This window comes from Andrena cerasifolii, chromosome 4 (genome assembly GCF_050908995.1).
Source record: "Andrena cerasifolii isolate SP2316 chromosome 4, iyAndCera1_principal, whole genome shotgun sequence".
Classification (NCBI taxonomy): Eukaryota; Metazoa; Arthropoda; class Insecta; order Hymenoptera; family Andrenidae; genus Andrena; species Andrena cerasifolii.
In genome coordinates this window covers 11,008,001-11,032,565 of record NC_135121.1, presented here as the reverse complement: position 1 = coordinate 11,032,565, position 24,565 = coordinate 11,008,001, and the positions used below count along the sequence as shown (strand labels likewise).

At 47.1% G+C, this 24,565-nt stretch overlaps 1 protein-coding gene across 2 annotated transcripts; it reads right to left on the bottom strand.

The window, feature by feature from the left end:
• Nucleotides 1–16,661: 16,661 nt before the first annotated feature.
• Nucleotides 16,662–22,466, bottom strand: LOC143367672 (L-threonine ammonia-lyase-like). Of its 2 annotated transcripts, XM_076809746.1 has the most exons (6): nucleotides 22,263–22,466; nucleotides 19,536–19,655; nucleotides 19,102–19,460; nucleotides 18,869–19,031; nucleotides 18,225–18,517; nucleotides 16,662–18,114 (listed from the first exon to the last, which is right to left on the bottom strand). In XM_076809746.1, exons 1-6 carry the CDS (start codon nucleotides 22,263–22,265, stop codon nucleotides 17,757–17,759), a joined length of 1,296 nt encoding a protein of 431 aa, XP_076665861.1. In that variant the 5' UTR covers nucleotides 22,266–22,466; the 3' UTR covers nucleotides 16,662–17,756. The 2 variants fall into 2 exon arrangements, with proteins under 2 accessions (XP_076665861.1, XP_076665860.1); XM_076809745.1 differs by lacking the exon at nucleotides 22,263–22,466 and having other exon boundaries at nucleotides 19,536–19,882.
• Between the last annotated feature and the right edge of the window lie 2,099 nt (nucleotides 22,467–24,565).

The following is a 24,565-nucleotide window of genomic DNA, read 5'->3' as shown; positions in this document are numbered from 1 at the left end:
CTCGTGCATCATCTTCCAGAGACGCTGGATCACGTCCTCCTTTCCTCGCCATCCTTGCCTACCTTCCTCCAACCCCCTACCCCCCCGGCCCTCGCCCACGCCTCTGATTTTCTCTGCGTCGGCTTCTTGCGCTCCTCTGCCCCGCTTCCGCTCCAACGACAGCGTTATTAATCCTCCGTTTCGAGGCAGATATTTTCGTTCTTTCGCGTCGAGCCGCGTTCAACCGCGGCGCGTTAATCTATCTACTTTCGCCAACGTCCACTGGGCTGATACACGGGGTGTTTCGTTATCAGCGGGGCGAATTCCAAGCGTATTCAGAAGGCAGAGCTTCTGCTGAGATATCGCGGGGTTCTTGTATCGCGTTGGAAGAATGAGGGTAGGAAAAGGTCGAGGGGTGAGGGAAAGGGTGGGTTAAAAATATTGCCACGCCCGGGTTAAATTATATTTTTAACCTCCCACTTTCCAAGAGACTCGGATGTGTACGCTGCCTCGCGCCCAGCTACAGCGGACGACTTTATCTAAGCGCGACATTTATTAATAGCCTTTCTATCTTTAAAAGGAAAGATGACACGTCGCCGTGTCACCGTCGACGCGCCAACTAACGAGACTAAAAGCTCGTAATTGATTCTCTTCCGACGCCCCTGGGCCCTCCTCGTGACCAGGCAAAAAAGAAACTACCTATTAGCGACGTTCATCGGCTGCCATTAAATTATGGCCCTGGCTACTGTCCGGATAACGATGGCGTCGCTTCAAAGCCGTCCCGTAATTTTTTTATCCACCGTCCCATACAGCACACTCCGTTGCGCGAAGCTTGCAGGAAGGTTCCATGGTGGTTGCCGTGAAATGTTCTCCCGGTGCGGACATAGGAAGCTTCCTGGAATATTCCAGCAATGTTGCGGTTGAACATTGCACATGGAACCTTCCTGCAAGCTTCATGGAACGTTCCTGACATTGTCCGGCAATGGTCACGCAACTTTTTGGACAATTTTACAACAAAGGTTCCGCACTAAGCAGGGCTCGAAAACTGTTATAATATCGATTTCGGTTCATCAAACGGTTATAAAGATACTTTATTCTGAATAACTGGTATGAAGAACTGAAATTTCCAAATATTATCTTTTTCGGTTACGGTTCCTATTTCCCTCCTCATATCGTATCCACAACCGTTATTTTTTCGGTACTATATCGGTTCCGAAACGGTTCCAGAATCGATTCTTGTATCGACTTTTCCCTAATTGATATCAATAATAATAATAATAATAACAACAACAACACCAATAACAATAACAATAATAACAGTAACAATGACAATAAGAATAATAAGAATAATAATTATAATAATAATATAGACTGAAAGTATAACATCACAAAAGCACGCGTTGACGTATTGGGAAGTTCCACCAGTGCCAATACTATTATTTTTATTAAAATATATGAATGTTTAATTGTCAATATTTATTGTACAGTGCCAATACTATTATTTTTATTAAAATATATGAATATTTAATTGACAATATTTATTGTAATTTAATCAATTTCCCTTACATTTTCTATCCTCTCTGTAATGTCACACAAATTTTGCCGAAACAACATCGCTGTAAAATCTGCGAACATTTACGGGCCCAATGCTAGAAAATTTCCGGAACGTTCTGTGACTATTGCTAGAGAATATTCGGAACGTTCCGTGAGCATTGCCAGAGAATGTCCGGAACGTTCCACGAAGCTTGCAGGAAGGTTCCATGTGCGTTGCCGTGGAATGTTCCACAGGGGCGGACATAGGAACCTTCCTGCAATGAAGTGTGCTGTATGGGGTGTCGCAGCGCCTTTATAAACGCTCCCGCCATACAGCGCGGGGCTTTTGTCACAGAACCCCGCGGAAATTAATTCGACGAATGACCGGTGTCCGAATCCCTCTCCTGCCACCGGATACCTCGGAACTGTACGCAGTCAGGCGCGATCAGGGCCCGCATTGCCCGCTGGCAACTTTTTGCCATCGATTTCGCATTACGGCCGCCAAGACGAGTCACTCCAGCGGCGATTCCACCCCCGCGCCGCCGTTAGATCCAGCATCCACTGCTCGTTCATCTTGCGCCGCGTACGTGTGGTCGTGATTAAATCTCGCTCGATAACAGAAGCCGCGGAAACTTCGCCGGAAGTTGGAGGCCCCGCGAGGACCCTCCGCGAGAGGTGTCGCCCGATCGCGTCTCGCAGAATCGACGGGCGCGGAGTTCCACAACCGGAAACGACCGACGTAAACTGGCCCCCCGGGGGAAGGGACGTTAACGTCATCTCCATAATCAGCGTAGAGCCCGAGTGACAGGAACGTGATGCGGAAGCTCGAAACCCGGTGGTTCGGCCGGGCTATTGCCAGTCGCGCCATCAATCCCTGCGATTAGGCTAATAATTTCTCTCCCCCCGTCTCCCTTACCCTGAAGGGGTCGTCGGAGGCGCGCCCCGTTTGCGGGCCAGACCGCGGCGCTAACCACGGAAAGGTCACGGTGAATTATAACGCGTCCCTGTCCCATCGTGTTCGATCCACGTCGAATTACCTCCGCATTAGGGCTGTCCGACTAATGGAGGATTCACTGTTCCCTCGCGCGGACTTGGTCCACGAAATTCTCTCTGCAAATTGACAATCACCGGGGAGGCCAGGCTAACGGTGTTAAAAATTGAAGTCAACAATGGTGGATGGGAAGATTCGTCCTGAATGCAGACTCGTGGTATTATTCTACAGCCATGCTGGGAATAAATGGAGATTGAAAGGAACATGGCTACCCTCGCCTGTGATTCTGAGCATAATTCTGTTTATATTCCTCCAGCATCCAAATCATCGAGGTACCTCGATTATTGTCGTAACGTTCCTGTAGCTCTCACGTAACTCCCATGTGCTAATCTATCCTTAGGTATACCTATATATATATATATATCGTCACATGCCGAATAATGTTAATTTTTTTTATTCGTCGAGCTTTTCAACTGCAACGTCGAATAAATTTTTCAACTTTAATTTTAACTTTATTCGACGTCGAATAATTTTCTGAGTTCTTAAGTGAAAATATGCATTCGTTCAAGAGTTATGATGTACACCGTTTCTGAAAATGGTGTTTCGAGAGATGTTTCGGGGTGTTGCCTTTATCGCGCGGTTACTCGCCGGTACACTGTGTTACGTTCGCTGCTATAACTTCGACAATTATTTGAATTTTTTCATGAACGTTTGTTTAAACTGTTCACAAGGGATAAGACTTTCAGAAAAAATGTATTAAATAATATTAAGCAGATATATTTTTATTTTATACAAATAAATATTTCAATAGCAATAAATATTTTATTCAAAATACCTGGCGCTGTGCTCCGAATTGGTGTTGCTGAACTGAATAAATATGTGTAAATTGCATTAATATTTTTCTTTCTTTCTTGTCTCACTGGTGTCTTGTCTTATTTTATTATGTAAACCAAGCCAACTAACATTTTTGGGTCTCCCAGCGCCAAGTATTTTGAATAAAATATTTATTGCTATTGAAATATTTATTTATACAAAATAAAAATATATCTGCTTAATATTATTTAATACATTTTTGTTTGTATAAATAGCCATTGTTATAATTGGCGCAATTTTGTATATCATTAACTTTGCAAAGCCAAATATAGCACATTAATAAATTTACAACAGTTTTTTTCGTTCGTCTGCGCGCGCGAGTATTTGGCGCACTTTTTCGTACCTTTTTTTAAAAAAAGGTAATTTTGCGGAGATAAACAAATACGCGAATATCAAAAGTCTCCCTGCGGAACGTGCTCGCGAAGTCTCCGCGCGTAACAGTGTCATTGATGATTCAAAAGTCCTGCAGCTACGTGTCCGCACTGAAATATGCAGAAACGCCCGCGATTCGCAGGTACTTGAGATAGAAAAGCCTGTCGTGAGACCGAGGGTTCGAAAGGAGCGGCTGAGGACCATTCGACTTCCCAAATGACCGATGCAATCGACCTTGCAAATGGCAACGATAGCCATCCAATCTCGCGCGACACTCTCGAGGGCGGCGAAGTGGACGAGGGCCGACGGACATCGCTCGTATACGTTTCCGGTCGCCCTCGATTGTTTCGAGTGAGCTCGAGCTACTTTCTTCGAGTGCTCGTTCCCCGAGCAGCCATTCACCTGCACTCGACTCATCCAAACGCTCGTGCTCCCCAGGTTACTTTGCCGGCCTGTCCGTCCACATTTCCCTCGACCGTCGATTCTTGTCTATTGACAAACCGTCCCCCACTATTTTTACGCTCAGCGTTCGCTGGCAACGATCTCATCACAGATATCCTCCCAACCGCTTTTGCAACGCCCTCAGAAGCGACGCGAAGGCGCTGAAAGTGAAGATCTCCGATCCAGCGGGAACAGCGTGCGAAAGGAGCGCGTTGCAGCCTTGAGGGACGAGTTTGCAGGCGGCCGGGCGATTGTTTAACAAACCAGTCCGCGGGCACTGTATCTCGCCGTCTCGCAGCGAGACAAGCCGCGATCCTAATTAAGAGGAATGCCAGTCTCACAATCCGTTCTTACGTCTTCGAGAGCGGCTGTCGGGCCCGCGGGGGCATTATCTTTAATGAGAAATTGCGTCCAGGCCGTGGCTGTGCCCCGTGGAATCCTCGTAACCGGACGGCTAACGATCCCAGCGATCGCTAACCGCGCTATTAGTCAACGTGAATCTTGATCCCCGCTAATTAGAGCTCGCCTTACTTTCGTCCTTCGAAACGTCATCGAACGTGTACCCGGTCCTCCGTGCACGGTCTCGCGTGAGAAACCGAAGCTTCCCCATCTTAATGCCTCGACTGTGCTGGCCCCGTTGGCGCGCGTGCGCCGGGATTTTTCTTTCAGAATTCCTCGCGAATGATCAAAGCCACGCAAGATGTTTCCCTCTCGCCAGCGCGCTGGTAACAACGCGACGGGGTTAAATGTTGAAACGGATATATAGGTCAGGCGTGGTTCAGAGGGCCCTTTCAGGTGCCTGAAAGCACCTTCCTGGCTCTCGAAACAGAAATCTCGAGCATCGATCGACCTGGACGGTTCGTGGAAATGTTTTTCCCGGCCCCGTTTCGAGGCCGGGCTCGTTGAGCCGGGCGTGATTGCCTTCCGCGAACCCTGTTCGACCTCGATCGGGCACACCTGGATCCGCGGATCGCTGAAACGAAGCGGTTACGCTGCTCATTAGCGGATGCCAGACGCTCTGGACGTTTTGCTAGTCTGTGTTTTCCAGCTGCACCCTCTCTGTCATATGCGCAAACTATCAACAGTGCTGTGCCGCCAGTTCAAGGGGTTCCCTTCGCCCTGCAGCCAATGAAGCGACCACGAATCTCGGTTCAGTGTGCACAGTTTCCGCGACTTTGAATCGCTTCTCCATCTAGGGTACTGGAGAAAGAGTCGTCCCTAAATTATGTTTTCCCCAAACAGTTTTCTTACCGAGGGGGGAGAGGGTGTCGGGTAGCGTTTTGCGTAATATTTGTTAACCCATTTTTCAATGAAACCGAGTTAAATGAATTATATAAACCTTTAAAAGAATTTTAATAACTGAAAAGATGCAATGTAAAAAATATTACGTAAAGAAGGGGGAAGAAGAGGAATATAAAACCTTACAAATTTGTATACTGGAGAAATGAGAGGTTAAAAAATCGCCAAAATTACCCTTAAGTAATTTAAAGATTAAATTAGTGCAAATTACTACGCGCGATCGAAGGAGGACTACTTAGCTTCCTTTCCTTTCTCAAGAGATTCAAATTTCATTCAAAAACGAAGAACGCTACAATGCGCAGTGGAAAAGTTCCTATGTAAAGGTGGAAATTGGAGCTTCCAGGGCCCAGCTCCAGCGGCTCCGACATTGGATTCCGAGGAGGAGTTGCGCAAGTGCTGGTAGCCTACCTGCAACAGGCTCGTGGCACAGCGAAAGAAAGATCCGTGGCATCTGGAGCTCGTTAAACGGGTTACCTGCGGTCTGGAGACCACGTACAAGTCGCGTGCAATCCTGTAGCATATCATTCATTTATTCCGGGGCCAGCGACAGCGCGCAACGACAGGCAGGATTCCCTCTGCGAAGTCAGCGTCCGAGCGAAAAGGGAGCAGCGGCTGGAAATAAAGACGCGACACACAAAGGGCCAGGGGTGCAGAAATCTCTTGCCCGACTCGTCGCCACCTTTGCTCGAAATTCTGCGAACTCCGACGCATCCGTCGAGCTTTTTTGTTCCCCAGCGACGACTGTTTACATCGCGCCACCCGCCCGAAAATGTAAGTCACCGATGCACTCCGCCCTGGCGAACTTTCCGCGCGGGCTGCTCGAGCAATTTCCCGAGATGACGCTGACAGAAGTCTGCCCGTCAAGCATTCCCACGGTGACCCAGTCCCCCGTCTTCCGATTCCAAACTTCTCCTTACTCGCCGTTTCACCTCCTTTTTTCTGCGCCCCGCGTCTCACGGCGAGATCGTCCCGCGAGATTACACACCTGCAACGCTGGGATCGCAAAGATGCAGCCCTTTGAGCATACGTTTCTTTCACGACTGACCTTTCGACTCTGATTCGCTCCTCGTGTGCTCGTTCAGCCGCGCGAGATCGGGAGCACCGATTTCGTTCTCTCGGAAATAGGGAAGGAGGAGCACACCGAGGAAACACAAACTTCTGCTCTGAGAGCATTCAGCATGTCAGGGGAGTCCACCGAATTTGGGTGACCCCTCCGCAAAGCCTTGCTTCGTTCGCAGACCAGCTCCGGTTCTGAAAAGTGCACCTCTACCTATGTCTTAGCTTCGTTCTTCCTTCCACTGCAAGCCTCCGCGCGTAAATGCCATCAAGACATTCCCGAAACACAGCGCGACTAGGAAAAACTGGGTGGAACGCCCGCAGAGGGTGGATGTCCATTCCTAGTTAGGGTGTGGAAAGTGAACGACACGGTTGCTGCGGCACAGACCGCGGCGTGACTGGTCGGCGCATTAGAATAATGTCCCCTGCACCCCAGTCTGCTGCTAATTACGGGGAGTTTGTATTAATGCGGACGTTAGCATTCCGCCATGGCCATCCGGCTTTCCGCGGCCGTCGACAGACGTCGGTTACGTGTCGACAGGGGCTCGTCGTCATCGTCGTCGACGTTGTTGGTCGCTGTTGGGTGTCGATGACACCCGCACGACCACCCGCGCCGGTTCACCGCCCGTCAGGGGACACACACCAGGTGGATTTAACTGCTCCAAGGTGGTGGTCCAATTTAACTGTTCAATTTCGCTGGACTTACGTTTACGTCGCGGCTCGATTCGGGGGGACGTTTATTTTGTTAGCGATTCTGTTTCGCAACGAACAGAGTATGCAGCGCTGTAGGTAATTTCTAGGAACATTTGCGGGGGAGGAACTGAAGGGAATATTTGCACCGTTAAACGGGGATGGAAAGTATCCCTGTGATCTCTCGGCAGAGAAGCAATTTCCGCGAGGCATTAATACGTTGCAGATAAGATCGGCAATTCCTTGGATCTCGGTGGCGGCCATTACGGGCTGGCGCGATATCATAAAACAGAAGCGATTTTCAATAACGACTGGCGATAATATTGGCAGACAACGAGTCCCGGTTCTTTCCTCCTTTTCCTTTTTAACTTCCCCCTTTCCTCGACTAATTCCCACCATCCTCTTGGTCGACGCCTTTGTCGCCTCCGTCGAGCTTCTTCGCCTACCTCGATCTGGTCCTCAAAGGGCTCTCGGAATCGAGTAAATAATATCGCACGAATGTAAATTAGTAGCCCGTGGAGGCGTGGTAACGAGAAAGTACTATCCTAAACTAGTAGTTTTCTTTTCCATTTTTTTTGGATCGAACACTTATGCCTAGTCAGGCGGTCGAAAAGAGGCGAATATTTGTGAATTTTTTTTCCTGCAAAAATTACGCGAAAAAATCAAGATTTCAACTTTAAATAGCTGCCATGTTGTTTTAACTTAATATTTCGGAAAACTCTCTCCGTTAACCTGAGGATACATTAATATACTAACGAAATCTTTTTTGTTTTTTGATTTTAGATAATCTGGTTACGAATGACAATGCTCACCGCGAAAGCAAATTTTTAAAAATGCTTCTTGAATGTCGCTTGTTACTTTATTATAAACTTAAATATTTTTCTACGAAAAAATTACTAAATGTTCTTTAAATGTTGCTCTTTTAAACGCAAAAAGTTTTGTAAAATTATACGCTTCCGCTTCTTTAAAAAAAAATCACAAATATTCGCCTCTTTTCGGCTGCCTGACTAGGTACAACCCCTTAACCCAGGGACGAGTCACCTTGGCGCAATTAGCGAAGAGCGATCGCGTCGTACACGGATATTTCATCCCTCCCGGTTGATCGACGGCCAGCGCTAAAAGAACTTACTAATTATGCCGCGCCTAAATCCTGCTCCCCTGCCACGGGGGATGAATGAAGATTTAGTGTCGAGGCGAGGGAAAACGATTCTAGGTACAGCCCACGATCTATCAACCCTGCTCGCTACACTCTGCTCGGCAGAGTTAGCGACGTCCTGTCTTTCGGAAGCCTGCGCCTACACTTCGATTGTTAGAGAAAGCAATGAGCCCGGGTTAGGTGGCACATTTAACCCTACGGGTTTTGCGACAAGCAGCCTTAAACGCGGCGGATAAATAGCGCGTTTAATAACGCGGAGAAAGGGACAGTGGCTGGTTGCGTTCCGTTTGCACCTTTCCCCCGGTAGCTCGCCCGAAGCACGCTGGGAAAAAAAACCGGGAACGAAGAAAAATGCCAGCCGGGGGATGGGCTGGCGGGAAAAAAACGCGTACCTTATCTGTCGGGGCGGTACGTTTCGAGCATTGTTTCAGGCGGCAGGGGAAGCGGTGGTGAAAGGGGTTGATAGCGGACGGCGCTGCCTCCGTGCCTGTGCTTGCACGTGTGCGCGTGTACTTTTAACGAGCAAACTTTCTACAAATAAATTTCGCAAATCAGCGAGCAGCTCCTCCTGAGAAGGAGAGCCGACCCGCTGCTACGTACTCGCGCTCTCCCAGCCTCCTGTCCGCCATCCCCTCGCTTTAATCTGGAAGAATAAAGCGAGCAGCGTGGACGGGGCCCGAAACGAAGCAAATATCCGCCTTTGCTGGGAAATGGAAGGACGCGTGTGCCTTTGAAACGGCGATCGGGAACGCGACGGAGGGGTGTAAATTATTCCCATGGGGCTGCAAGTGGTCCTGCAACGATAGCGCGTGCGACGAGCCTGTTCCTCGGATTCTTGGCCCTGTCAAAGGGAAATGGACTCGTCGCTGGGATGTGCACAGATGTGCTTTAATATGCAGCCGAGTTCAGGGGTGGGAGTCATTCCTGGCAAATCGAAAAGCAGAACCGCGATTACACGAGTGAAAGGGGATCATTCGTTGTCATATAGCAAGTTGAAACTGTGAGACGATGCGTGGTCGACTTAAAGTAATGGGATTTGCTAATGGAAACGATAATTTGAAATCTTTTAAGCTCTCTTTGACCTCGCGCATTGTTCATCTTGTATAACACAGTTCGACAGCCATCTGGACTTGTAACATTCAATAGCCGTTTCTTATAGGTTTTCCTGCATTGAAAGCGAATCCGTAAACCGTTTGTCGCCATCACCCTCAGTTTTTGAGGAATTCGATTTTGAAAAAAACAACAAATTTTCAACTTTGAACATCTTTCGTGTCGAAACAGTAATAGTTATTCGGTTACTTGTTGCGTCAAATTATTCTATGAACCATTATAATTTTTGCAAATATCTTTCAACTTATTTCCAAAACTAAGGGTCTAGGAGAAAATCTGACGACTCCACGCGATGCACCAGACATTTTTCCTTCGGAAAACATCAACGGAAGTGGTAAGTCACATTTTGTTTTTAATACAGAAGCGAAATAGTTTGACAAAACGTGCGGCGCTGACTAGTGGTAGTCACGCGCGTTATGCGATTCTGTGACACTGAGCGACAGTGAATCCCCTGCCGCTGTTGACTACCGCTGTCGACACCGCACGTTTTGCCAAACTATTTCGCTTCTGTATTGAAAACAAAATGTGACTTTACCGCTGCTCTTGATGCTTTCCGAAGGAAAAATGTCTGCTGCATCGTGTGGAGTAGTCAGATTTTCTCCTAGACCCTTAGTTTTGGAAATAAATTCAAAGATATCTGCAAAAATGGGTGCATTTCAGGTGTTTTTTTTCCCATGATCATTGTTTAATCATATTTAAATGTTCATAATGAACTAATAACTTATACCGTTGTATTCGGGAGAGTTCATAGAATAATTTGACGCAACGAGCAACCGAATAACTATTACTGTTTCAACACAAAAGATATTCAGATCTGACAATTTCCATTTTTTTTTTCAAAATCGAATTTCTCAAAAACTGAGGGTGATGGCGACAAACGGTTTGCGGATTCGTTTTCAGCACACGAGAACCTATAAGAAACGGCTATTGAATGTTACAAGTCCGAAAAATAATCAAATTTTGTCGAACCGTGTAATTTTGAATACTATACTGCTTGAAGCTTTCGAGTAACGTTCGAAAAACTGCTCTATGGCTCGCGAAGGGCAACCCCCTCGCAGTAACTTGTTTCGAAATTGGGAAAGATTACAGGGGTTGCTTAATTAAGTTGAGCACGAAGGTAAACCGTCCCCTCTGGTCGTTTGGTGCCGTTCCGCGCCGAAATCTTTCCACGGGTCTCGGTTAGGTCTAGGTTAGCTTAACTTTCCCTCTTCGATTCTTCCTCCCTTTCTTCGCCGCCCGACCGTAGAAACTTTCCCCCGGCGGTTGACATTTCGGGTGAACGTTTTATCGAGCACTCCTCAACGTCCTATTTAATTAGAGAACTTTGAAACAATGACTTTATTTAACCTTCGGCCCTTGTTGCCCGATTCGCTGGCGCGACACCGACTACACCCCGCGTTTTCATTAAGTTAATGCTGAAGCGACGGGGGAGGCTCGCTAAACGTCGAGTAATTCATTCCTGAAGGGATAAGCTCGGCTCGCAAAGGGGGTTGAAGGAACGCGGGTGGTGGCTGGTCGCGTTAATTAGCGTACTTTTGGCAAGCGGCTTCAAGGGGGCCTCACCCTGCAGCCAAGTCTTCGAATCACCTTCAGTTGGCCTTCTCGCGAGCTCGACATGTCCTTGGAGTCGCTTCCAAGCGTTCTCTAACTGACCTTGAAATTATCGAAATTCTTTTCGTCCGACGTGGGATTAATTCGCCCCTACTTAGTTACTTCGAAGAAGACGTAAGCCGCTTGGAGATTAACAAGTAACTTCCACCGAGATCTTTTCTTCGCGCCACGTTCACCTCTCTCGTCGCAGATGGACGATAAGTGGCTGGGCGTCCTTGGCCAGATCTTTTGCCTAAATCCTTGACACGAAGAGACTCGTATGATTCAAAGCGGGCCGTTCATCGACCTCGTTGCGTGTAGTTTCTAAGGAGCAAGATGCTTTCTTGATTTTTTGTGGAGCCTAAAAGGAAGCTTCCCAGAAGACCAAAGCCTTGGAATACAGGCCAATTAATCTGCGCATGGATCCACCCCTCGGCAGTGTTCTTTTTGCCCCGAGGCTGTCCTCGCCTTCTTCCACACAGCGCACTCGGAACGGGTGACCAAATTCGGCTGGCAGCTTCTATTCATCGAAAGGGTGAAAAAAGTGTGGTGAAAAAAGTGTCAGAAGCGGTGCTCCTACGAACTTGTTTGCAACAAAGTTTCGCGAGAATGTCCAGCGGGTTCGTAAATTCTCGGCAAACATTCTACTTCAGATACGGGGCCAAACTGTGATTCACCATCTTCTGACAGCTTCCAGGGGATCGCAAAATAAACTAATAGCGAGTGGATAGAGTAAAGGTAGGTAAAAGTTCGCAGCGGGTAAAAGTTCGCACTATGCGAATTTCATTGTTTAAGTTGTGGCAGTGGCCAATAGTGATTGACAATCAATTGGCAATTAAGGTAGAGTCACCAGTGTCGAATTGTGTAGCCGGGCTTCGTTTTGTTATCGTACAATGCGGTAAGTACTGAATTCGTTAGTTCTGATGTAATATTCTCATTTATAGGGATTAATATTATTCGTATAAATTGATCAGTAAATATTTTAATTCATATGTCGTCTGAAAGAGCTGAAATTCTTCTATTCAAAAATGCTAATAGACTTAAACTTATTTTATTTCTAATGTTTGCTAAATTAATAACGAAAACTGATTAAACCGACTATAAAACAGAAATTTGAAATTAATTATCAATCACAACATGGAAATAAATTTTGAGTTTGTTATAGTTGAGCCACGCTGATATCAGCTTTTCATTTTTTGTTATTAATTTTTATTCCACAATATTTTTCCCAAATCCTTTTTAATTAACTTTTTGATTAAAAAATCAGCTTGAAGTAAATGAAGCAATGAAAAGAAAATCTGAATGCAAACGTGCAAATAGATAATTAGAAAAGTAAAAAAATCCCCCAAAATTACGTCTACTTCTGAAAAACTTTGACACTTTATGGAAATATTTATTTTATATAAGTTGTGACAGGTAAATTTACATGAAGTCTCTGCCTATCGAATAATAAGGGATAGTAGTCATTTCTCACAAAATGATATGTGCTATCAGTGTAATACCAAGGATTTTAGGGAAGTCTAAACTTTAAGTGCGCACTCTTGCCCCCCAATACTCTACTACTTAGGTCTGACTTAGCGTCTGACCATTACTGGTTCGTACTACTCGTCAGTGCCCTCACTACTACATGGCTCTAAGTTTCCATTACGCAAAGAGAAAGAAAAAGGAACTTTCCGAAAGAAGAATGCTGCGCTCGTTCTTGGGATAATAAGAGCCTCGTTTGCGCTACTTTCGAAACACCCAGTGGATCCCCAGCACACAGACGAGCATAGAGACAGGGTCGGCTAATTGCTGGGAATGTGTCTTCTCCCGGTCACAAAGCTCGCTCGCGGTCGGCAGAATGGCTCGACAAAGTTAATCCCTTCGCCGAGCTTCGCCTCCCCCTATCCTCGGCCCCCGCCCATGGGCCAGCCGCCCTTCGAGAGCCGAAATCTCATAAATTCGGCGAAGCTCTCGATCCGCTCCAAGATTTAGCTGTAAAAGGAACGGTGTGTCGGGAGGGTGGTGGAAAAAGAGGGAGATCTTTCTTCACCCTCGTTACGCCACCCCCGCCCCACCCCCCTCGAAGCTGGATTATCCACTGGAATTAACTTTCATCTTGGAAAACTCTAGCTCTGCTCTTCGAAAATCCTTCCACCCTTCCACCCTCCCTGCCGACGAGTCTCACCCCCTTCGTCCCAGCTAATTCTGAGAAATCCCGTGGCGATTCCACCCCGCGGACGAAAAAACGCTGGACGATCGCGCAGCGGTTAAACCCCGCCGTGTACGCGAGGAGTATCGACGCCGCACAGTGGGGAAATTTTGCGATTTTATGGCCAAAACCACAAAAATGAAATTTTCGAATTTGACAAAAAACTTGAAAACTTATTTTTAATATATAAAATTCGGCACTTTTGCGTTCTGATATATGAGGAAATAAATTATCCGAAAACAGGACTTACAAAAATTACGAGCGATAAAGATTTTTTTATTATTTACATTTATACACTTCAGCCTATGCAATTATATGCCCTTAAAATTAGTACTCCCAGGCGGAATCGCTTTTTTCTTTGTCAGAGCATGCCTCTGCTACAGTTCAGCAGGACATAGAAGAAGGTTATCGCTTTTGGCGACAAGCTTTTTAATTTTTTATCGGGAAGTTTTCTTAAATTACTAATTAGTGGATTTGACGATAATAGAAGCCAATTGAAAACAACCTCCATAGTTTTTTCCCTTGATCAGTTTTGAGAAAAATTTTGTCGGTACTTTTTAATATCCTTATTCCGTGCTTCTTGAGCTTCCTCCGAAAGCTGTCCAATTTGAAGGGCAGAATTTTCGATTATATGAGTACTATGAATTAAAATTTTGTGTACAGTAGTAGGCATCATGTACCAAAGATATAATCCAACAAATAATTTCGCCGTTTCTGCAGCATATATTTGAAATTTTTTAACATCTACTGCGTAACCACTTGATATTACTTGTAAAATAACATGAAATCTATTAATACAAACAATCAAACAGAGGATCAAAGCTGAATTAAATCGTTTAAAAAATAATAAAAAGGTTTATGCCCTAAAAATAATAAAAGGTTTTTGTATCGTGTTTAAAAAGTGCATATAATTACAAGATTAACAACTATTAGCAATTAATAATTGCATTTATAGAATCAAAATAGTTCAACGTAAAATAGGAATGAAAAGCATTTAACAGTAAAATTGGAGGCATTTGATGCTCATATTAGTTCTTCAATTGACACCAGCATTTACTTTGTCGAATTGAAAAATTAATTTTTTTGGTTTTGGCCATAATATCGCAAAACTTCCCCACTGTGCGCCGGGTGGGAAACGCGGGGCGAAGAAATCGCGAAAAGTTGGCCCGCGAGGTGCACCGCGAGGGTCGGGGGTAGCTGCGGCCGCGCGAGACCTCGCATTAGTTTTTATTCGCTGTTTGTTATACACTGAGGAGGCAGAGGAGTAGGCAGCGTTAGTAACCGGAGTCAGACCGCCCACCTACAAGCCGCGGCAATAAAATGGATTTATCGATGCCACAAAATGGCGGCTCCTTGCCCGCTCTCGGCCCGTCCTCGTACTTCATTTTGCCGATATTAAATGCTGTAAATTCAGGCCGCTGCCGCTCCCCCTCACCCTCTCCCCTCCCCCTCTCTCTCTCTCTCTCTCTTTTCCACCCCCGTGGCTGTGCTCTTTCTCGTTTTCGTTTCGCTACAGTTTTTCCTCGCGCGGAAAAACGGTGGAGCGAGCGGCGGCCGGGCGGTAAGGGGGCGGGGAATGGAAAAATACTCCGCTGGAAACTTTGGTCGCACTTAATCCGCGTCCTCGAAGCTGGTTATAAGTTTAATCTCGGTCAAAAGGCGGCGTGAATTGTGCGCCGCGGGCGGGGAGCCGACAGCGCGACTCGAAAGCGATCGGAATCGACACGGAATTCGAAGTCGAGCTAACGAGAGAAGGACACTTCGCTGGATACGTCTAAACCTAAGTGAGATATGAAATTTTTGTCTTTCGCGGCGGTCCTTTGATCTCCGCGGGGACGTGACGCGATGAAAGGAGGAGTCCTCGCGCGGGCTGTATTCCCGAGTTCCGTGGAGGAGCGCCGTAAGATCGATCCCTCGAAGACTATTCAGGAAAATTCATAAACCCCGAGATATCCGCTATGATTGAAATTCCCAGCAAAGTAGCTTTCCGCGTCGCGCGACGCTGCTCCAGTTTCCCCATCCTCTCACGCCGCCTTTCTCCGTCTCCGCGACGGGCCAGAATAGCGGGCACGTGAAAGGGACGGGAAAAGAAAGCATCCGCGGATCTTTCATCGCCCGGGGCACGCTGCTTCCCTCTCTGGATGGTTCACATATCATAACTCATCCGGGGCGGTCCGATATTAGAAAGGTGACATATCGTCATGTATTGTGGGCTGGGGCTGAAAGGGAACTCTTCAGAAGTCGCGTGCTCCTTTCACGCCGCGCTGCCCTTCCGCGCCTCTCCCAGAATCTCGCGCGCGATATATTATTCCGGCCGTAGCGCTAACGAAACCAGGGGGCGTCGTGAAGATACATTAATCCACGTTGGAAGCGCGCGGAATTCAGTGGCCGCTAACTGGCGCCTCTGCGTCTCGAATTTATTTCGTCCGGGACTCTGGAACGATTTTTTCCCCGAGGACGGGGTTGGAATTGACTCCCACCTGGAGAAATATTAAACATTCGTTTCCATCAAGGTGAAGACAAGTGGAATAATATTATTCTTTGAAGGGAATTCTTCCTCTCCCTGCTCTCGTTAAAGGGCTCGAGTTTGATCTAGGATAAGAAAGACGGGAATTCTTTCCTTTGAGGAGAAAAGAGAGGAGTGGTAATAAAAGGGGATATTAATCTCACAAAAACAATATTCATGAACTGTGTAATATAAGTTACATCGTTGGAAAATCTCTGCTTGCCGAGACGGTGCTCCGCATCGAGGTCAGAGGGTTGGAGCACCGCGGTCCCAGGTCAGCGCAAGAAGAGGCAGCAATTCCCGGAGGTACTCGCCGCGACACACTATCGCCGTTTGCGCGAGACACTCGCGAGGATCGTGCAAGATTCAGCTTCACCTTTCAGAAATCTTTCGGATCGAAGGAGCTCGTCTCTGGCAGAGTCTGACACGTTTCTCCCACTTCCACCTCGTGTCCTATCCATCCCCGAATAATATGCAATCCACTGGGACGAGCTGCTTCGAGTTGTTAAACACGTGCTCGCCGGGCGGTACGAGCGCGCCGTAATCAAGATCGTAAAAGCGCCGCTTTACGACCCGGCCGCTTACGCAAAAACCCAATCATATCCGCGTAAACCGGAAGCATCGAGCAACACGTACGCCCTACGCGGCATAAAACTGCGAAACTGGCGCGGGGGCGGCTCGAATCTCGCCCTCCCCTCGTCCCTCCGCCCAGGGAAACGGCGATAAATTTCGCGGCTGTACTTTTACGCCCCCGCGTTACGCGCGACGCGTGCTCTCGAATTTCCCGCCATCGATCCCCCCTTTGGGATGCAAATTACGCGCGGGCAGGCTCGTTTGAAACGAGAGCGCAACTTGCTTTCCGAATGAAGAAGAATTCCGATGGAACAGTATCTTTATTGTACAGTCGCGTTCATACAGGAGAACTCGATAGTTGAAGATCGATTTCCAACGTGCAGGTACCTTCGAGCTATTCCACGTTGAAAGGGAAATTTAGTTTCACCGATTCTCTTCAAAATTACAGCATTTGTCGAGAACCTTGCTAAAACAAAGTATACTGGATTTCAACGACCTATGTCGAATAGTTTCCGAAATATTTAATGCTAAAGTGTTGAAAATTGAAACAAAATCGGCTGACGCGTCATCACTTAAACTGAAATATCTCGGTCGTTTTTAAAGATAATGCCACCGTCTTGGGTTCATTTTAAAGCTGAAGGAATGCTTTCTCAAACCGTATATTTTTTTATTAACTGTTCCCAAAGTCTCTCCACTTTTTTGAAAAAGGCATTTATTAGTTGAAGACTTAACGAATCGAATGGTATATTTTTCAAGCCGGATTGTGGGTGACAACGATGTCAAATCGCGATTTGAAACTTTGACATCGATTACTGTTAAGTTTATTAACAATAAACAAAATATTCTATATACGGTTTGAGAAATAATTCCTTCAGCTTTAAAATGAGCCCAAGACGGTGGCATTATCTTTAAAAACGACCGAGATATTACAGTTTAAGTGATGACGCGTCAGCCGATTTTGTTTCAATTTTCAAAACTTTAGCATTAAATATTTCGGAAACTATTTGACATAGGCCGTTGAAATTCAGTATACTTTGTTTTTGCAAAGTTATCGACAAATGCTGTAATTTTGAAGAGAATCGGTGAAACTAAATTTTTCACCAATTCGTTGTGACGTGGATTAGCTCCTTCTTGTACGCGCGACGACCCTCTGTTTCATCTACTCTGATACTTTGAGGTTGATTGAAATTAAACTTGCATCTACCGTGCCCGAACAGTGTTACATTGATAACTGCTCAAAGTTCAACATCATCTGCGGCAAATGACACGAAACAATATCAATAGGAAAAGTCTTATGGGGCTTGTTTCACCCAGAAACGCGCAGAATTTAAGCTACGATCACCCCTTCAGTCCCGAGACGTTCGAAAGTCTGAATGTTTAAAATTCAGGTGCCCTGTTACGCGTTGATGGGTAGATTCGAGACGAACGTGTCGCTGGCGCCAAACACTACCCTTTGATAATTCTGATGCAACATGTTCTTCAACTGCTCCGCGTGTTCCTTGTCCCTGGTCTCGCAGACCACCTTCACGTCCACGCTGAAGATGTCCGACATGATCCAAGCCCGCTCGTGCATGATGTCCTTTATCGAGACACCGATTCTGGCCAGCATTTTACATAGCTCCGCGATCCCGCCTGGTCGATCGGACACCGTCACAGTGAACTTGAGGAGACGACCTTCCGCTGCTAGGCCACGCTCCAGGCACCTCCCTAGGATGGTGGTGTCTATGTTTCCTCCACAGAGCGGCAGCACCACTCTGGATGCAGGTGCAACAGAAAGGAGGAAGTGATCGGTTAATTGTTCAGAAGATCTTACCAGCGATTGTCCAATATTTAGGGATGCGAGTACTCCGCAGCGACCTTTTACCTTTTCCCTTTGAGCTCATCCAACTGACCAGCCAAGATGGCCGCCAGTCCAGTCGCGCCAGCGCCCTCCACGATGCACTTTTCGTTCTCCACCAGCTTGAGGATCGCGATAGCTATCCACTTCTCCTTCACCACCACCAGCTTGTCGATCAACGGGTTCGCCGTGGCGAAGGCGTTGTAGCCCACCATGGGAACCGCCAGACCGTCCGCCAGTGTCGACTCAATAGGAGTGTATATCGGCCTGTCTGCCTTTCGCGCGGCATAGAAACTGGGACACCTTTCCGACTCAACGCCCTGGAAGATCGACAAAGAATTCTGGTAAAAAGTGAACAGGCGGAGGCCACCCGCCATGTTCCTCTTCAGCAGTTGAGGAGAAGAGTCGAGAACTCGAGGAGGCAAGTCGAAACGCAGCGGCGGATTTAACGGGCGGCCGATGAGCGGTTGCCGCCTAGGTCCCAGAGATATGATCTTATCCAAACAGTATATTCTTTTTATTTCCCATAATTTTCCTACCACACGCGCGTAAATTTATTTCGTAATCCCGTTATGCATACAGGGTGTTCCAGAACGGTTTCCACCTGGGCCTTTTCCCTTAAATCCGCCACTGTTTCAGCGGAAGAAGCGTTTAGACACAGGATCACTCACGATGATCATGACGCGAGGGTGAAGAGTCTTCACGGCTAAGGCTACACCCGCGATCAAACCACCCCCTCCGACAGGAACGACCACCGCGTCGATGTCTGGCACCTGCTCCACGATCTCGAGGCCCAGGGTCCCTTGGCCAGCCATGATATGCGGGTGATCGTAGCTGTAACATTAAATCGATCACGTGAACTAGCTCACTAAACGGTCGAGTTTGCGAACACAGCTACCCGTACCCGTTTATGTAAGTCAGTCCTTTCTTTTTCGCCTGTCCAAGGGCGATACGCTTTGCTTCGCCCATGTCCATGCCGTCGACGATCACGTCGGCGCCGTACTGCCGGCAGGAGGCGATCTTCATGATCGGCGCCACGACCGGCATCACCACCGTCACCGGTATGCCCAGCTTGAACCCGTGATAGCAGAGCGCGAGGGCGTGATTGCCAAGCGAGGCGGATATCACGCCGATCTCCTTCTGCTCCTCAGACAGCATCACGAGGGCGTGTCGAGCGCCGCGCTCCTTGAAGCTTCCGGTCGTCTGGAGGAAGTCCTTCTTCAGGTAGAGGTCGATACCCGTCGCGTCCGACAGGCGGGACCGCTGAAGCAGCGAAGGGACGTTTCTGTATACGAATAACAGTGCGCCAACTGTCTAAAATCTCTGTAGAGGTCATACCACGCAGGGTGTGTTGGCGATGCCACATTTGATCTTGAAAGCAGCGGACGTGATGTCCTCGAAGGTGATCTTCTGGGGGTTCTCCTCCACGCAGATCGGGTCCACCAGCTCCTCGTTGGTCTGCGGAGAAAAGTACACAGCTTTTGGCAATTCTTCCTGAAGCCTGTCCCCTAGAACTCGATTAGGTACGCGCAGAATCGCAGACAGTATCGCGAGCAGGCGATTGGAGAACGCGAGGCAATGAGACACGATGCTGCTGTACATGGACCGACATAATCGCGTCGCGATCATTTCCTTCCGATCTCCTCGGCTCTACGACTGCCGCGATAGAGACGATCGAGCGATTCTTATCGCCTGATCCGGGCTAAGAGCGACGCAGCGGTAATTACGTGAATCGTCGAGGCCTCGAGATCGTTTGACCTGCGCTGCGAGATCAGATCGAACATTTAGAGCCGGGTCCAGACCTGAATGCGTATACGCTGAGCAGGCTGAGCGCGCACGAATGACGCAGGCGGAGGGGTCGACAGTGTCATTGTGCCGTTCTTCGCAAACTTCTGTGCTTAGCTTAGCCCACTCCGCAGTCGTAAAGATGGTGTGATTAGCTAAATAAACATACAGCTCAGCCCTCCGAGTCATCCTGTTTACCAATACACAGGGTGATTCTCCAGCGACGCCTATCAAAGAGGTGCCACCTGGTACCCCGTGGCGAGGACAACCCTCGCAGTGCTTCACCGAATTTTATGGGTTTCGACCCTCGAAACGGTTGGAATACCATTAAAAAGTCAGAAATGTCCAAGAGTTCCGCATTTCTCATCAGATCTTTGCGAAAACGACGATTCAATTGATTCCTTATGTTTCGCCGATGAAACTAACACTAAGAACCACGTAATTCGGACCACAATGAAGGAAATTTCGTGAAAAATTGATTTATATCATTTCAAGGTGAATTCGTTTAGAATAGTTCCGCGTGATTTTTTAACACACTGGGAGTCGTTCAGGCTGTACGAATTAAGAACAATGCAGGGTGTAGTGAAGAAGAGAAAGACAAATTATTCAGTAAAATAGAGCTTTAAAGTCTAGCATATGGTAATTGCATTATATTGTTGAAAATGTCATTTTTAGGTTTTTGATTAACTGTTTATGGCAATATTAGCAATGGATTAAATTCATTCACATAGATCCATCCTTCATGATTAACAAAAAAAAGGACGCAAGTCCATACCTTCACTAATTTAGGTCATTAAAATTAATTTCTGCAGGCGGGTTTCATAAAAATCACCGAAAGCAGGTAACTTTGAAGATTTGTATTTTTCAAACAATTTCGAATCTGCAAAAATGAGGACTTAACCCTCTCTAATTTCGTATGGACTACCATATATTTCAATACTATGAAAATCCAAGACATCGAGGATTTTAGAAAAGTATCACATCTGCTTCTATCTTCCACGGTGAACGCAATGCACTCCAAACTTCTTTTGATGCGCGGAAGAAAACCGACAACGGTCGGCTCAGGCCATGTACCTTCGCTGGCACCACGAATCACGCGTCCACAGTAGCATATGCGTTCACGCTCACCCTTTCTGACGTAGAAGCATGCGGTCCTGGCTACCGTTTCACCCGTCCACATCAAAATATTCGTGCGAGCTCAGCCTGCTCAGCGTGTCCTCATTCAGGTCTGGACCCGGCTGAAGAGGTCCACCCCGTTCAACTTCTTGTTCGAAATCGACTGGACATTCGCACATCGGTCCACTTTCAGCATAAGTTGCTGAGGCTAGCCATGAGGACATCAGGTCACCCTATGCGGTTTAGTGACCACGATTACGGCCCAGCCATACTAAAAACAAGGCTTCATACTCTTAGCGACCGTCGTGTTTGTTCGGACCTAGTATTCATCTACAAAGTTTTCCACGGTCAGATTAACTGTCAAGAGCTTGTTGCAAGGATTTGTTTTCATGCTCCGCAACGGTCGCTGCGTCTGAGACCCCTTTTTGTATCCCGAATCCCAAATTATCATTATTACTCTGCCGATCCCATTAATCGTGCTATGGAGGAGCTAAACCAGTGCCCTGCTGAATTAGATATTTCCTTAACCTCCTTCGCCTCGTTTAGGACTCTGGTACTTAGGAGACTACCATCTCCTTAATTTGCGCTCAGTTGTTTGGCGATGTCGTTCGTTTTATATTGTTATGTTTTTCTCGTTACTTTATAATTTCCGTTTTATTTTATTTTTTTTCTGTTTCTGTTACGTTATTTTGTATATATTTATTGTACTGAATTGCTCAAGCTTTGTATACTAAAGGGTTCTCCCGTCGAAATAATAATAATAATAATAATATATTTACTTATTCGATCGCGAATACCGCGTATATCGCGCCTATGCTATTTATCGCGATGACCTACGACCTCGTACCTCTTCCGACAGCGAACTCCAAGTCTCGTGATTGCCATAGTTCCCCCATCGACGCGTCCATACACAATTCCTGCTGTCCGTTTTTCGCCGATAACGTCGTTCATTATTAATATTCCACCGGGTGCAACGTGCACGGGGAAATTTACGAGAAACGATATTTAAGCGGCATTCGATCTATCGTCGGTTCACCGTGAACTCTGGGGGTCTCGTGACCGAACGCGTGTACGCGCGTGAAGGCAATGAACGCGGGAATAATTGTCTATGAACGGATCGGCGAAGTTTGCTGGAGGTTCAGAGAATCGTCAACACCAACGAACCATGTTTGAAGTCTCGCGGGTCGCGCTCCACTCGGGCTTCGCTTTTCTCGCTGCGAACCACGCTGCTAGACACCTCGAAATCGACTAGACCTCGGGAATCACGGTCGTGGCGTGGAGCCGAAGATAACCCCCGGTTAGACAGATAAAGCGCGAGCAGTTCCGATAGCGACAGGAAATTTTCACGCTGGAAGATGCCTTCGCGTCTGCTTTTACGATTACGCAGCCATCTGAACGCGTTCGCCCTCTGCGATCCGTGCTGTCCCGACGAGCAATGCTCTTCAAACACTGATTAGTCGCCTGGCAGCTGGATCTCAGCCGTGGAATTTTACTTGCCCGATTATCCGCGGGGAACGCTCCAACGATCACCGCAACATGGATCAATTATATTCGGGTAGACCCGGAACAGATATGACGCTCCGCGCGGCTTTATCTTACTCGTCCTTCTATCCTCGTCACGTGCCAAAAAGGAATCCCATCCGCTAATCGTGGAACCTTTCCTCCAACGATAATGTCACAGGCTTCGCCGAACCTCGTCACGTGCCGAGACGAAGTTGGACAGCCTCATTGATACGTCGCTATCTGCTGTCTAGTTCCGGTGCATTATCATCCTGCGCGATAGTGGCAGTTTACAAACATCTTGGCCGTGTCGTTTGGAAGAGAACCAAGGATTCCCCAGAGAACGGCAAAACAACGCGGCTAGGAAATCAACAAGCTTATCTGTCAGTGCACACTGCACGTCGACTGTAGTCGGAACAAAGTCAATTGATCACGCGACATGTCCATTCTCCCTCCTCTTTCCAGTGAGGAAGAAGAATCCTCTTCAAGGACCAACTGATTCCGTTCCGACTACAGTCAAACACGTTCCTAAAGCGGCAGGGGATGAAGTTTTGGTGGGGCAGGGAGTCGCGAGAAATGGAGACGTGTTCGTCGCTACGCGCCTCGAATTTACCCCCGGTGCTGATGCAAGCGTAACGATGCTCGTTGGCGTGTGCACACCGGGAATATTCGAGTATTCGCCGACAAAAAGGATCTGTATCGGCTTAACTGCGCAGGCGACCCCGTCGATTCCCACGAGCCACCGCGGCGCGCCTTCGTTGGCGAAAATCGCATCGATCGAGAAAGCCGATTTGTCGGCGAGGTATATTTCTCGGTGGACCAGGTGAAAAGCCTGGGCATCGTTACTGTCGCAGTTATCGCCGATCGCACGTGTGCCTCTCCTCGGGAACAGGCCTGAGATCAAGGCTGCGACATGTGCGTCAGCTCTTCGACGGAACGCAAGCTGCGTCGAGCGTAATTCACTCGACACGCGCGTTCGATACTGTACTTTCCACCTGGAAAATTGATGTCCTTTCGATTTTCAGTGGAAAGATACGTTTCTCTTTTGCGAAGGGTGACTTTTTAATCGACTTCAAAAAGAAGGAGGTTATAGACTCGAACTGTATATATTTTTTTTTGTTTGTCGCCGCATAACTCCTCAGCATGTTGTGTCAATAATACAAAACTGAAAAGTAAAAAAATAAATAAATTTAAAAAAGGCATTATTTGCCCAACTTTAATGAAATAAAAATGCACTAAAAAGTGAAAATTAATTTTTTCCCTCATTTAATCTACGACTGTCATATTCTTTAAGTCGACGCCTCATCATTTTCACTGTGTAAATCTGGCGCCGGCTTAAAAAATATGGAAGTCGTATTAAATAAGGGAAAGAAATATTTTTCACTGTTTAGTGCATTTTTATTTCTTTGAAGTCGTTTTTAATTTTTTATAATTTTTTTACTTTAATCTTTATTGTGGAATTTGAATTGAGTAGCATCGACGATTCTGAGTCAGCGATGGCGCGAGAGAGAAACAGAGCGTAGGCACGTGAAAGTCGAAGCGAGACGAATTCATCCCCTCTCGCTCGATCCCGGGTTCTCTCACTCTCGACCGAAGGTTTCCAAGAAGTGTTGGGATAGCGACGAGCACTTAACGCATAGTTGAGGCGAGCCCATAATGAGAGCTTGCTGTATTTCACAGAAAGTTTGTCGGGGGTTGTGAGATGGTTAAAGAGGTAGAGTACGGAAGGAGTGAGGGGGGAACTGAAGGGGTTGGCGTTTCATTTTGGGCCTGCTAGTGGACTCATCGGTAAGGCTCACCTAGCAGACCCTGCTTTAAACGCGGGGATGTTGGGAGGTAGGACAAAACTGGTACATATTGAACTCGGTAGTGGAGGAAGCACTTTCGATAGAGCGTTGGCAGAGTTGGAGGTATCGTTGCATTTCCTTTCGGAAATGTATCGCACAGATGAGGAAGAAAGGGCGCTG